Source organism: Aythya fuligula, chromosome Z, assembly GCF_009819795.1.
Source record: "Aythya fuligula isolate bAytFul2 chromosome Z, bAytFul2.pri, whole genome shotgun sequence".
NCBI lineage: Eukaryota > Metazoa > Chordata > Aves > Anseriformes > Anatidae > Aythya > Aythya fuligula.
Window position 1 is genome coordinate 53019831 of NC_045593.1, and position 14098 is coordinate 53033928.

General features: G+C 49.4%; 1 protein-coding gene across 1 annotated transcript; it reads right to left on the minus strand.

The window, feature by feature from the left end:
• Positions 1-404: 404 nt before the first annotated feature.
• On the minus strand, positions 405-8578 carry TAL2 (TAL bHLH transcription factor 2). The gene is made up of 2 exons (XM_032206616.1): positions 8542-8578; positions 405-771 (listed from the first exon to the last, which is right to left on the minus strand). The coding sequence occupies exon 2, from the start codon at positions 759-761 to the stop codon at positions 405-407; it is 357 nt and encodes a 118-aa protein (XP_032062507.1). The 5' UTR covers positions 762-771; positions 8542-8578.
• Positions 8579-14098: the final 5520 nt, after the last annotated feature.

Sequence of the window (14098 nt, forward strand, 5' to 3'; positions counted from 1 at the left end):
ATGTCTTTCTTGGAAAAATTTTGTGGTACGGTCAGGATTACTTGAGCTCAGTAGCTTTTCCTCAAAATAGCGTGGGAGAACAATCTCTTTCCTTGCCAGAATCACTGGATGAATTTCTTTCTAACAGAGATCAGGGCAGAATGCCCTTCTGGCTCGGACCCTGCTGTGGCAGCGGTGAGTCCTTCCAGGCTCCCAGGGTCTGAGAGTTCTCTCTCTGGTCTTTCAGGTTGCTGGCTGACCAAATAATTCCTTTCCTGTTAAATAAAAACTTATTAAAAAAAAAAAAAAGTAATAAATATAAATAAATAATCAATGTACATACAGAAGCAACCCACAAAAAAAAAAAAAAAAAAAAGTAGGGGGGAAATACATGTATCAGACTAACACCAATCTCTCATTGTCTGCTAAGGAGACAAAGTCTCTGGCCAGCAGCACTCTGCAATATTGCTGCTCCCACCAGGAGAGGAGGCACCACAGCTCTCAACCAGAGCCAGCTCCTCCATGCTCTGCAGGCGTGGGGCTTGCTGGAAGAAGCCCAGGAGGCTGCCTCGTGCTGCCGCTGCCGTCTGCTGCAGGCCGGGCTCTCCCAGCACCTTGACGAGGAAGTTGATGTACCTCATGGCGAGCCGCAGCGTCTCGTTCTTGCTGAGCTTTTTGTCAGGCGGGTGGGTGGGAATGAGTTTCCTCAGCTTGGCAAAGGCGCTGTTGACGTTCTGCTGCCTCCATCGCTCCCTGGTGTTGGTGAAGATCTTCCTTGTCATTCCCACAGCGCTGCAAAGCAGAGGAGATGGTGAGTCCATGCCAGATACCCCTGACTGCTGACCCACAGGGCACTTCTTTGGAGGGAGGGCAGGCAGGCAGGACGAGGCCAAGAACACCCCCGTGCTTCCCAAACCCCATTCACACCTCCCTGGGGGCTGCTCCCACCCGGCCCAGGCCTTGTGGCTCACAGCAGGAGCTCAGCCAGGCTTGGGTGGACCTTGTGTTGGGGCCTGCAGCGGTCAGACAGCTGATATTAATGAGTACGTGTGATTATGGTTATTTCGGGAGACTTCTCCAGGGAGGCTATGTTCTGGTGCCCTGCCCAGCCCACACTGACTGCTCGCTGCTGGCGGCAGGCACTCTCCAGTTGGATCCATTTGGACTTCTATTTTAGCCTCTGAGAGCTGCCAAGGCTAAGCCACAAATGCCACGAGTGCTCCCAGGCAGGGCTTTGCAGGCTGCAGAGGTTAAGCATGACTCCTACAAAGCGTGCAGGCATTCCAGCCAAAATGTCCCCGTAGAGATTACTTGGCCGCGCCGCCTCGGGGAGCTGAGCAGCTAAGGAAACCCACGGCCCAGCGCAGATCTGGCAGCAGGAGACTGCTCTGCAAGCTCTGAGGGGTGACTCTAAATGCAATTTGGCAGAGAGGGGATCAAGGGATTGTGGGGTTGACCCAGCCTTGCTTGTATTGCCATCAAAAGGAATCCCAGAGACCAGCTGAGATGGATGAAGGCATATATGCCCATCTGTAACACGCCAGACCACACAGCTTTTCTTGCCCATTCCCTTTTCCCAGGAAGGCTGTTTTGGTCCCCAACAGCCCTCTGGTCCTTGCTCATAAACATCTGATGGATGTAGTTCCCTCCAAAGAGCCTTCCCTGCTCTCACACAGCCCTGTGGCAGACATCCACTTTTCCATTTCTGAAGCTGCTTTTTTATGCCAATGGCACACAGACAGTTGGAGCAGGGAAAACAATCCAAGGGAACGGAAAACATCCAAGGGAATAAAGGGCACATATTTCCACCAACCTTCTTCTGCATGTGTAAACCCAGGCTCTTAATATGGCAAACTCACCCACACAGCAGTCCCACAGGGACTGGGGAGAAGCACCCCTCACCCCCAGAAGGGGGAAACTCTGCGGTGATGCAGAGGTTGGAGGGGCTCCCCTGGCAGGGAGACAAGACATGCAAGGCAGGCCGAGAAGTCCCAGCCTGGCACGGATTGCAAATCACCAGACAGACACAGCTACAGGGTCATAAATCACGTTGGAGCCATGGTCAGAGATGTGCCTGTGTAGGCTTTATATGGCTACGCTCACGCTGCCCCTACCTCCCTGTCGCCTCTCAGCTGTAGCCCTCACAGAGCTGCCGCATTGCTATTCTGGTAGAAGCTGGAAATTGCTGGCAGCCCGGTTGTCTACTCCACCTTCAGGAACAAGAAATTTGTCCCGTCAGAATGTCCTTGCTTCATGAGTGGCTCATTTGAAAAAGAAGCAAGCCCTCGTATTGCAAATGGCTGAGAGATTTTCATATTTCTTGTAGATTTGCATGGAGACCCACTGCTTGATTCAAATGGGGACCACACCTCTCTTTTAAAATTGTTTTCCTACTCTGCGCGTCACTTTTGGTTTGTGCTATGTGAACAAATCTACTTTGTACTTTGCACCCACCCGGAAGAGCTAGCTACCTTTTTGGCAAGAACACTGCTGAAACAGCAATACAGATTTCAGACGCTGTCCTCCTCTGCTCTTGTCCACTGCGGCACATTCATTCCCAGGGCAAAACTTTCACCGTTACAGTTTTATTTTTCCAAGCAGCTGCTTGGATCCCTGTGACTTTCAGAGTGCCACCTGCTTCCCCTCCCCCCACTTTTTTTGTTTATCTGTTTTAGGATAACTTTATTCTTGTACAAGGTCAGTCATTTTTCATGAGGTAGGAGAAGTTATTTGGGATTCCTTGCTCCTTCTAATGGGCCAGGAGGACAGCATTTTGCCAGGCTGCTCAGTCTCTGGGCTGTGGTTCTGGTGCATGGCTCTGGGTGTACATCTGGGCTACAAATGCTGATTGAGGGTCAGCTTCTGCTCTTTCTTCTGCTGCAGCCAGTGCCCAGTGCAGCGCTCCAGGAGAGCAGGTCAGCACACAGCCTTGGCGCTGTGAATTTGTCCTTTTAGCAGCATTATTGGTGGGAAAATAACCCCAGCCTGCTCCTGCACACTACACTGCCTTTGTCTCTCTCCTCTTTCACTTGGAAAGGACACTACCTCTGTGGTCACAAGCCTTGTCAGCAAATAGATGCCTTTGTGGGACCGGCGCCTGCTTTACACTTCAAAAACGCGTGTTTGTACTTCTGATATTTGTTCAGGATCCCCGAACAACAGCTTCCTCCCACCCCAGTGCTCCCCTCTGTGCTGACACCCCATGGGGAGATGCCCTGCTGGTGTGACCCACCTCCATGCACCTCTCCACCTTAAATCCCTCTCCCTTTCTCCCACTGCTGTCTTGGTATTTCCTGTCGTGGCGCTCAGCACTTCTGCTGGAAGCAGGAGAGGAGCTTCATGAGCCTGGTCCTGTGCTGCCCGAGTGTAATGTTTCAACAGAGCTTCTTTCCTCACATCACGACCTGCCCATCCCTCCAATTCCCTCTAATCACGGCACCTTCCGGCCAAAAGGCAGCGTGTTTGCTGACAAGGGATCTGATTTCCATTCATTTTGTCTCATCCCTTTCCTCCTCTTCCCTCCTTCTCTCCAGCCCTCCTCCCCACCAAGGGTGGCTTTCAGTATGAAATTACTTGCAGCTTCAGGTCTCTGCTAATGTTGCACGTCCCTTAGCTTTCTCTGGTGTGGTGTTGCCCAGGGGCTGCACACAGCCCATACCCCCTCAGTCCATTTTAAACCCATGCAGAGATCACCACTTTGCTTACACACATCATGGACAAACAGCATGAAGCTGCACACCTGGATTACCCTGTGCTTTACGGTCACCTCCGCCAGCCACAGCTTAACAGCCCCACATGCAGCTGATAAGAAAGGCACCAGGACAGCAGCAGGCTAAATTCAAGGGGATTAATTCTGCTCTCAGGAATGTAGACCCGGAGGGTTACAGCATTTCCGCTGGAAGAGTAACTCTGAGGGGTAAAGCGGAGCCACCGAGGACAAGATTTAACCGGGATCAGGAGGAGATATCCAGAAGCAGCAGGTTAGTGCAGCTTTGTGAGCTGCGATCCACATCTGCAGCGTGTAAAGAGAATTGTGCGAAGCCATAGCCCCAGCTCAGCAGTGAATCTGCCCTGACAGCCAGACAGAGGAAAACAAAACACTGCCACCCACCGAACGGAGAGATGAAGCTCTTCCCACCCCCTGCCTGCTCTTTTGAAATGAGCAAAAATAGGAGGGGGGGGGAAATTCTGGCTGTGGCTAATGCAGCCGCAAGTGTCACCAGACAAAAGACCAAACAATAGAGGAGATGAAGACCTCTCTCTCGGTGGCAGCAGCTCTCGCAGCCTCTCCATGCGAGAGCTCAGGCGCTTCCAGCAGCAGCAGCAGCAGCATCTGAGGCACAAAGTGCCGTCCCTGCGAGGACATTCCCCAGCAAATGGCCCCCAAGCCAGCGGTTAATGCCTGAGGGCCGGCAGGGGACTCACCGGCAGCCCAGCACTCAGTCATAATTAGCAGGCTGCTATTAAATAAAGATTGTGGATGAGAAAGTTCCTCCCTCAAGTTATACCTTTGACCTCACTGAAGTTAAATCCATGCTGAAACCAGCCACTGGAGACCTACTCCTGCAAATCTTAATCAGACAGCAGATGCCTGCTGCCAGCAAGAATTGGAGTGCTTCTAGTCAACCTGCGATGCCACGCTGCTGCTCCACAGGGGAAAAACCCGGTGCCTGCTAGAATGGGTTATTTAACACATTGATTTTGTGAAGTCCCCTCAGCCCTGGCGTCAATGGCAGCCCAGCAGCAGGTGGTGCCCGGGCCCCGCAGCAGGCAGGTGCTTGGGAGCCTGATCCACCATGGGGAGCAGAGATCACCCCAGCAGAGCTCCCCGTGGCCACGCTTTGTTCGCTTTGCCTCAGTGCGACGTGGTGAAGAGGAGGAGAAGGAGGAGGAGGAAGCTCATTGTTTGCCTCTTCAGCTCCATGCCAGCTGTGGAGCACAGGGCTCAGTACTGTGCAGAGGAGAAGATTGAGTACGGATGTCACAAAACATTACACTGCCTATCAGTAACACATGCGACTTTTTTTTTTCCTTTTCTTTTCTTTTTCTCCTCCCCATAGGAGAAATAGTCTTGACGCTCTGCAGCTGAACCATGCTGTCTGCTCAGGCCTGGAGGCCATCCCTTGGGAAGCTCAGCAGGCTGCAGGAGGGGCAGCACACCTCCAGGCTCGGGATCATCCCTCTCAGCTTTCCTTAGCATTTCCATACCCCTCCCCGAGTGCCCCCCACCCGAAATCCCACTGGTGTGCTGGTGGGAGAGCACAGCACAGTGAGCAAAAGGCTGTGCAGGCCACCAGGGAGCTGCACTTCTGTCCTCATTTCCACTCCCCTTTCGCCTCAGGCAAATCTCTTCTCCTTCCTGTGCCTCCGTGTCCCTCCTGCCTGCAATTAGCCCATCTCAGCTGCAGGTTTTTTGGAAAGGAAATCATCTCTGTGTGAGCACAGTGGCCTGCTCAGGGTGGCCCAGCCTCACCCGGCAGTGACGAGTGCTGGGCCCATGAGGTGAAGCAGAGCCATCGCTCCCCACTCTGGTGGAGCGCCTCCAAACACCTGTAAGCGAAATTCATTTTGTTTTAAGTCAGGCGTGGGACGAGGAGGGACTCCAACAGTAAACTACGTCTCGTTTCACTGCCTCACGCCTCTGTCGGGAGGGTTATCTGGCAATCGTGCTGCGGTACAAAGCACAGCACAGCAGCTAAAGCGCCATAAAAAACAGCGAGCGCTGACAGAGTGATTTACCTTTTTTAAGGTCTGTAAATCTGAGACAAAGCGCACGCAGTGAAATCTCCGCTTCTGGGAGCTCTCCTGTCTAAGGGCAGCATTTACAGGACGCTCCCAGCTATGCCGTCCTCTCTTTGAACCTCCAGGAAAAGGAGACCACCGGAGTGCAAAAGAGTGGTGTAAAAGTCACAGGCTTAAGTCAGCCTCCACATTTGAGGATACTCATCCAAACTACGTCTGATTACAGTTTCAGAAGGTAATTTTCACAGCAGCCAGCCTTGCCCCGCAGTGGTGCAGCCTTGCAGTCTGGTGGCCCACCCAGAGGGTGCATATTTCTTGCAGGGATGTGAGCTCACTGCTGTCAGCAAATCAGTGAAATTTTGGCAAAATAAGTATTCCCCGCAGACACTTTTAATTTGAACACCTTCAAATGCTGTTCCTAAGACTGTCTTTGGAAAGGTAGATCTGGAAAGCGATGGACTGCCACCCAACAGGTGTTTGGCAGAGAACAAAATACGTGGTTGAAACCTTATCACAAATGACAAAGAGATTTGCAAAAATTAACTCCCTGTGCACACAGGATTTTTTTTTTTTCCCATGTATCCCCACTTGCCAATGCTTTTTTACAGTAAAATCAATTTATACCACAGCTCTGTGCAAAGAAAAAACAACAACAACAAAGCCCTCTTGCTTTGCAACAGTTCTTGCTAAATTAAAGTCTAGTGTATTGGCATGGACACAACAGCTTGCTATGTTGTACAGCAGATGAGAAAGAGACGTTCAGCCAAGAGCTTTAACCCTTTTTTTTTGAACTTGCACTAGCACTGTCTATTCAGAAAGATCCAGGAAACATTTTGTAATAAAGCTTTTCTGTCCTCCTAGTCCCATCTCCTGTACAGCCCTCTTGAGTCAAAGGTTCAACTGCAGTTCCACCGGGTTTCCATTAAAAACAGCCTCTGTTGAATTCACTTCCCAAATATTACATATTACAAAGTCCCTGCCCTTCTCAGCTTAAAGGAGGGGGATCAGATGCTGCCCATCTCTCAGCTTGGCAGGGACGGGCCTGTGGCAGCTCACAGCTGCTGCAGGAGTCCTTAGGGACATGTGCCTCTGGGAAGGTCTATCTGCTGTTGTTTTAGGGTATGACCCCATGACAATACTCACTACACATCCCGTCCAGGTCTGCTCTGAGGTCTGCTCTGAGGCTGACAGAAAAATCTCTCTGTGACTTCAGCAGGACCAAAATTTTGATGCCATCCCACTATCTGTGTACAGTGTCCTCGTTTCCTACCAAACATGACTTAAAACCAGTCTGCAGGGCACCATGGCATCACCCCAGGAATTATTGGGGTCTGCTGCATGTAAGATCAGAGGTCAACAAAAGCACTGAGAAACATACTCACCAGGGCAAAACGTGACCTGCAAAGCTGTGATACCAACCACCATGAGGCAAGGACTGTGCTGCTGGTTTTCCATAGGTGTCATGCTGCTAACCTCCACAAGACTACACCTGGTGGAAAGGCCAGCATGAAGATCATCACAGCCACAGCCATGCTCCTGGGCACCTGCATTTTGTCACCAAGCTGCCCACCTTGCTTGGTGGCTCTGTGAGCTCCTCATTTCTTGGATTAGCTACTCACACCATGACTACTCTAATATCCCATGTAAACAGGTAATAAAAGCAAACTGCATTTATTTCAGCTATTTTTTTGTGAAATGTATGGTGGAGTAAGGTCCCAAAACCCATATATTGTCCTATACTCTCACACACAAACAGATACAGCTACTTCAGAAAAAAAAAAATGCTACTTTTATTATTTGCTTTTTCAGATAGACACAACTTTATGTAGTAGATTAGCCCTGGAAATATGAACCTGTTCTAGATTGGGAGGTTTCAAAAGTTTTTTTGTTTGTTTGTTTGTTTCTTAACTTTGAGAATTGTCAACATTTACCCGCTGAACTTAAATGAATAAAATCATTAAGCTTTTCCTACTAAGTGAACTATTGAACTAGGCAAAATTCAGATACTTGTGCATTTTACAGGCACATCTGTTCTAAGGCAGTGTCCTGTAAAGTAGTGGGGATATTTTTAAATATGTGAGGTTTGAAATTTAAAGCTCCTTTTAACATCCTTATTTGTTGACACATTCATAGGATTTCCACACAGGCTAGTGCATAATCATACAAAAAGGTCTGGCACATGTTTTGTTCTGTATGCTTTTGCAAATATTTTGTTTCAAATATCAAACACTGGAGAATTCGTTTAAGCTCTATTTCTCAACTCAGGGTTCCTATGGTGCTCTGTGTAATCATTTTACACCAGTGCAATAACTCATTCACATCACTTTGCTGAGGTATAAATGAGTTCACCTAGTGGGTAATTATGAAGTTATAATGTAAGAAAATCTAGGAATACTAGGAACAGTGACTCTAAGAATCACTTTTTTTTTTTTTTTTTTTTTTTTTTCGCTCCACATCTATGCATCAACATTTCTGTCCAAAATATAAAAACAAACAAAACAATATTTCACCTGGTGTAAGGTTTTATTCACTGGGTGGGTTCTAAGAATTGGAAAAGCCCAAGTACAGGAACAGGGCAACAGAATTATTTCAATTAAAGGCAGTCACCCAGAAGTGGCTGTTTCCGTAACCATTACGTCTGCCAGATAAGGTGCCTTACTCTTAGCCTTTTGATGACAAGATCCCAAGATGCCATGACAATAAGTGAAAGTCCCTGCCATGTGTCTCGGGAAGGAAACATCAGCATGCCCGAGGAAGTTGCAAGGTAAGCCCAGGAGAGGGGCGGCAATTCTGCAGGGAGATGAGTAAGTCGTCACTTACATTTCTGGTCACAGGTGCTTGCAGCTCGCCAAACCTGGTCAGCTGGTGAAGGGACGGCAAAATCGGACGTCTCCTCTTTTCCTTCCCTGGCAGCTCTCGCCGTGCCTGGCCGCAGAGCTTGCTCTCGCTGGATGGAGTCCGCCTGGTGCTGGTCCTGGCCGCCTCATTTATAGAATAGCAGGTCCTTTGTCTGGCGCGTGTCACCACTAGTCCTAGCAATCCAGGAGCTCGTTTTGCATCTCCCGGGAGATTCTCTCTGTCCTGCCTTTTCTCTCCTCACCACCGCTCTCTGCCCCTTTCTGGAGGGCTGGGGCAGGAACTCTGACCGTGCTTACTAGTCAGGGCACAACTTTGGCTGGGTTTGACGTACTTTGCAGGAAAAGATGGAAATAAAATCTTTTTTTCTTTTTTTCTTTTTTTTTTTTTTTCTCTCTCTCTTTTTGGTGTGTGTGTTTTGTTTTGTTTTGTCAGCTCTGAGCCTGTAAATGAGATCCAATGTTTATTCAAAAGCTGGCTTTAACACGACGCCGGGTTCAGACACAGGCTGACGTGTTTACCGTGTCCCTGAGCAGGACATGCCCTCTGCTCTGACAATGCTGTGATGCTGTGGAGACGGCTATGTGCAGGCAAATCGACCCTGCCACTACATTTTGGAGAAAAGCTGGCTTCCACGTGGAGCCCCTGGTTGCACCTCCTGCAGCCTGCAGCACAGCCTGAGCTGCTGCTCCGGTGCCTGCCTGGGTCCGAGTACAAGAAGAAGCTGCAGGCATGCACTCACACATCAGCCAGCTTTCCCTTCACTGTGGGGCCCACGCAGTGCATGAAGGCTGGGTTTAATTTCTGCATTTAAAAGCAAGGGCAACCCCGCTCTGTACCCTTGCAGCTGAGACACAGGGTCTGCCAAGTGCAGACTTCGTTCTGCTTTGCTGGGGTAGGCCCCAAATGTCCTCTCAGCTCAGGGACAGCAGCCAAGCCATCTCACATCTGCCTGCTAAAAACAAAAGGACAGACTGCCCCTGCATGAAAGGGGTCCCTCAGCTTAGGGACCCGGCAGAGGAGCTGCTATGGGGGCCTGACAAAACCCAGGCTCCCTTTCCAGTCAGGCACAGAGCTCCAAGGAGAGGTTCAGAGGGTCTGGAGATATTTGGAGGCCACCTCAGACCTCCAAACATCACTGTGACCATCTCCATGGTGCACATCCTGGATAGGGCTCATGCTTTCTCCCACACTGGGTTTGTAAAAGCGCTGCACGTTTCTCAGCTAGGAGGATTGCCCCCCATAAATATTGACATCCCGGGGTGGAAGGATGCAGTTCCTCCATGGGGAGAAAAGCCTCGGTCCTCGGTGGGGCAATTCATCCCCTGACCAGGGGGTTCAGCCCTTTCACACAGTAAATTAACAGCAGCACTACAGCCTGAAAGCTGTGTCAACCGCCTCATTTAGCACGAGTGTTGTGTTAACTGTAGGCCTATTCCAGAGGGGCCTTTGGCCTCACAGAAGCCTGATTTCCATGCCATTTACATTGGAAAGCTGCAGAGTGCTCCTCCCCTTGTGTTGCTTCCCCCAGCCCCTCATTTACCCACTGCCTGCCTGAGGTACCCCAGCGCTCATGGGGCCAGCCCAGGAAGGGGAGGGAAATGAAACTGCTCATCCCTAAGTGCTTGGACACTCATCTGCCCAGGACCTTCAAAACCCAGCAAGATGAAGCAGCAGAAAACATGCAGACATGAGAGCATCTGTCCTTGCTGGGAGAGGGGCTGGATGGGTTGCTATTCGTTCTCATTCACATGTCAATGCAAGAGGTGCCCTCTCCAGAGCCAGGTTCAACCCTCCAAGGGCTGTCACAGACCAGCCTTCCTCTTCTGCAAGCCCCAAGGTGCAGGCAAGGCCCTGCTGCCTCTGCAGAGCATCCACAGTGTCCACAGCACTCTGGGGGCACCGAGGTCTGCCCTCAGCCAGGACCAGGGTGCCAGAACAGCTGACAGGCAGGGAGAAGGGAACAAGAGCAGTGAAAGCAATATTGTGCCCTGGGCATGCTCTTCCTCACAAAGATTTCTGCAGGGACCCATTCTGAAATCTTCCTTGGAGTCTGGGGCAACTCTCAGCTGCAGTGGGTCCAGCTTTTTAGCAGCCACCTGTAACCAGTTCATGAAAAGTCAAGTGGAAACAGGGGACTTTTTGTAACTTGCACTCTTTCCCTCCTTGAACATTTCTCAGAGTAGAGCCCCAGTACCCCCGTGGTACTGATGGGGAGAGCAGGGTGGGAGCACTGCAGCGTGTGCAGCTGGAGGAGCTGGGAACAACCAGCTGCAGCACTCTGCAGGTGCAGAAACTGCTGGGAGACACCTCAAAACAGTGCCCTTCCTCGGCAAAACTCTTGCTGCAGATGGGCAGGAAATCAAAGAGAATTCTACATTAATATGAGCAGGGATTTCAGGAGATAGGCCTGGGTTCAAATTATTCCCTCCCCGACCCCCCCCCCCCCCTTGTAAGGGGACACTTTCAGGCTGGTGAAAGCAGCAGACAGAAAGTGATGGGTGGAAAAAGGACAGCACGAGGCTGCAAACAGACAGCAACATTACCACCGAGCCTTCAGAGCCACATTTTACAGATGGGAACAATAAGAAGCAATTATGCACATCTGGGCTTCTGCCCTTCAAAATTGAAATTTAGATCAATAGATTTTGAATATAGCAAGCTGGAGGAGGCTGCTCGGGGTTCAAAACAGCAGCTGCATGCAGACTGCTGAAATATTAAATTTCCATCATCCAAAGCTTTCTGTAACCTTTTGAATCTCTTATTAGTGTTAACAAAACACTCACATCGGGGGGTGATTTAAATTCTGGCCACACTTTTCAGCTTAATTCCAGAAGCCAAAAATCTTTTCCTTTTTAATGCTGAAACTCGCTTATAGCCTTGAAGAAAATGCTTAGCCACAGAAGAAAGAGACCTAATGTTTCTCTGAACCAGGCACTGGCAGCAGAAGGGGAGAGGCAAGCAGCTCATTTTCCCAGTAACACAGAAGTACCTAGAAAATACAGATTTTCTGGAAATCACCTAGAAATGAGGAAAAACAAGACATTCACCCCAGAGGTCCCATTTCCTCTGCCACAGAACAGTGAGCTTGCCCAGGCTGTGTGCAGCAATGAAGCCACCACCTAAGAATCACTCGAAAGAAGGATTCAAAGGAGCAAGGAGCAGAGTATGGGTAAAGCTTCCTGGCCACATTTTAAGCCCTGAAGGGTCTCTGCCACAGAAGTGGTTGTGCCTTCCGCAACAGTCTTTTAACCAATGACAAAAGTTGTTTAATTTTCATCAATTTCAAGCCAAATACTCAATGCAGGTATTTGAAGTGCTGTGAGTCCCCAGCCTTTTGCACCATCTAGCAAGTTCTCCTCCAAGGCTTTGAAACCATGTTTCCTCTTTGAGGAAAGCTCTTGCAAGCATGAAGAGATTTTGCCCTGAATCTCCCTAATATCTCTTCTTATTGAAGGTTGCTGCTTGAAAATGGATGAGGTTGAAATTCTCCAAGGAGAGGACTGATAATTGGTGCTTGAGATTGCTTACTGCCAGACTAGTGGTGCATGTGTTTGCAAAGGGTAAGTGCAAAAAAACTGCCTCTCAGGAGTGCATTATTGTCTTGCAGTCCATTTCACATAGAAAAAGCAGACGTGCTGACTATTGTGTCATAAATGTATTTTTTTTACTTTAAAGATTTTACATCCTTTTTTTTTTTTTTTTTTTTTGTCAGTTATGAATGCATACCCTCATTCCTACCTTGATGAAGGAGAAATAGGACAATTTGTTTCAAATTTCATTTTCAATTGCTTTGTTTCAAATGTTGCTAAATACATCTCTGTCTCCAAGGGGCTCAGCTTGTGGACACTGTTGTACTTCACCGGCTGCTGCAGAACAGCAGCAGTCCACAGCACACAGAAATCACCCCTTACTCTTTCAGTTCTGCTGATTGATTTGTAATATGGTTATGTTGTACCTCTCTCTACTTTCTAGGGGAGAAACAGATTTTTGACAAAATTCCTCAGGGTAAGTAAGAAACATAAAATCTGCATATACAACCAGCTGTATTTTCCAAACAATTTTGTAAGGCCGGCCAGAAGCTCCTAGAAGTTTGGACCAAGAGGGCCATTCCCCACCATCAGCATCATCCCTGCACCCTGGTTTCTCATCTCACAGCGCGGGGAAGCAGCTCCAGTAACACCAGAAAAGCCCTTTGTGTGCAGATTTTGTTGCTGTCACCTCCACTAAGCCACCTTGTGCCCTGAAACCCAGCATGTCCTGTAGCTAGCCTGGCCCATCAAATCCGTGATGTCCCTGTGCAGTATGTGCAATATTTTTCACAGCCGTTCAGACAGGTTTGCTACCCACCGTGAACAAGACATCGGTATCGGTGTGAGTTCAGCAACAGGGGGAGGAGGACTGGGGAACAAATTCTCCTGATCTTCTACGAATACTGAAAGCCTAGTGGAAAGCCCTGTTTGGGCTTGAAAAGCTTATTTCCAGGGTATTGCGTCTGCTGTGGGAGAGGCAGCCTCCACCTTTATCACAAACAAAAGGAGCTGATTTCAGCCGGGAGTATTATACAGCAAATGTAGGTCAGCTCCGTGTTCTGGGTGGTTTTCAGTGGCCACAAAAAGAATAAATAAGCTCTAAGCTCCTCTCTGCTACTTGTTAATGACTTCTATTGCCTTCCTCAGCCTTCTACTCCACGTTGTAAGAAAAAAAGCGCTCCTACCTAGTGAAAATGTGACAGCCTCAGAGACCAAGCAAGGACTGTAAGCCAGATTTTCAGTGCTAGTGCTCACTGTAACTTGTGTAAGATGCTGTTGTGATTGCCCAGGCTCCTGACAAGTGTTTCAGGAGCCCAGAGCCAGAGGATGTGGTTATCTTGAATGCACTGCGCACTAACGCAGGCTCAGGGGATGCAGCACCTGCATGCCTAGGCTTTGTGAGCACAGCTTCAGTGGCTGTTTTTGTACCCTGTCCCTCAGTCCTCTTTGGTCCCTGCGTTCAGTGACTAAGCCAGGACTGCTTGCAGCACATCTCGACAAAATGTGATTTGGAGTGCCGGGCTTTGCAGCACGAGGGAGTGACCTTGTAACACATCGTGAATGCAGGAGAAAGGGAAGAAAGCCACTTTCGTCCGAGGAGGTCACTGAAGCTCTTGCAGTGCACCACAAGCAACACCCCAGGAGAAGCCCTCAGGTCTCCAGGACCTGAGGCAGGGCTGACACACGGGCAGCACCCACTCCTGACCTCCGTTTTGTTGGTGTCTCCAGTGCTTTGCCGAGCAGGAACGCCCGCCTGCTCAGAAACAAAGCCCTGCTGCGCTGCTCCTTGTCTCAGCAACCTCTGCCCACCCCTTTCAGCAGCACGGCCTTTTTGCGGTTTAAATGTTCCTTTTTAGAGTGCCTTTTATTTCCAGCTTGGAGAGCAGGGATAGAGATGGGATAGGGATGCTGAAGTAGGAATTTACATAATCTGATTAACAGGGGATTATCCAATGGCTGCTGAACAGCCTTAGTGTGCTTGAGCTAAA

Excerpts from the sequence above, each read along its gene's own strand:
- TAL2 (XM_032206616.1), bottom strand. The coding sequence starts at position 761 with ATGACAAGGAAGATCTTCACCAACACCAGGGAGCGATGGAGGCAGCAG.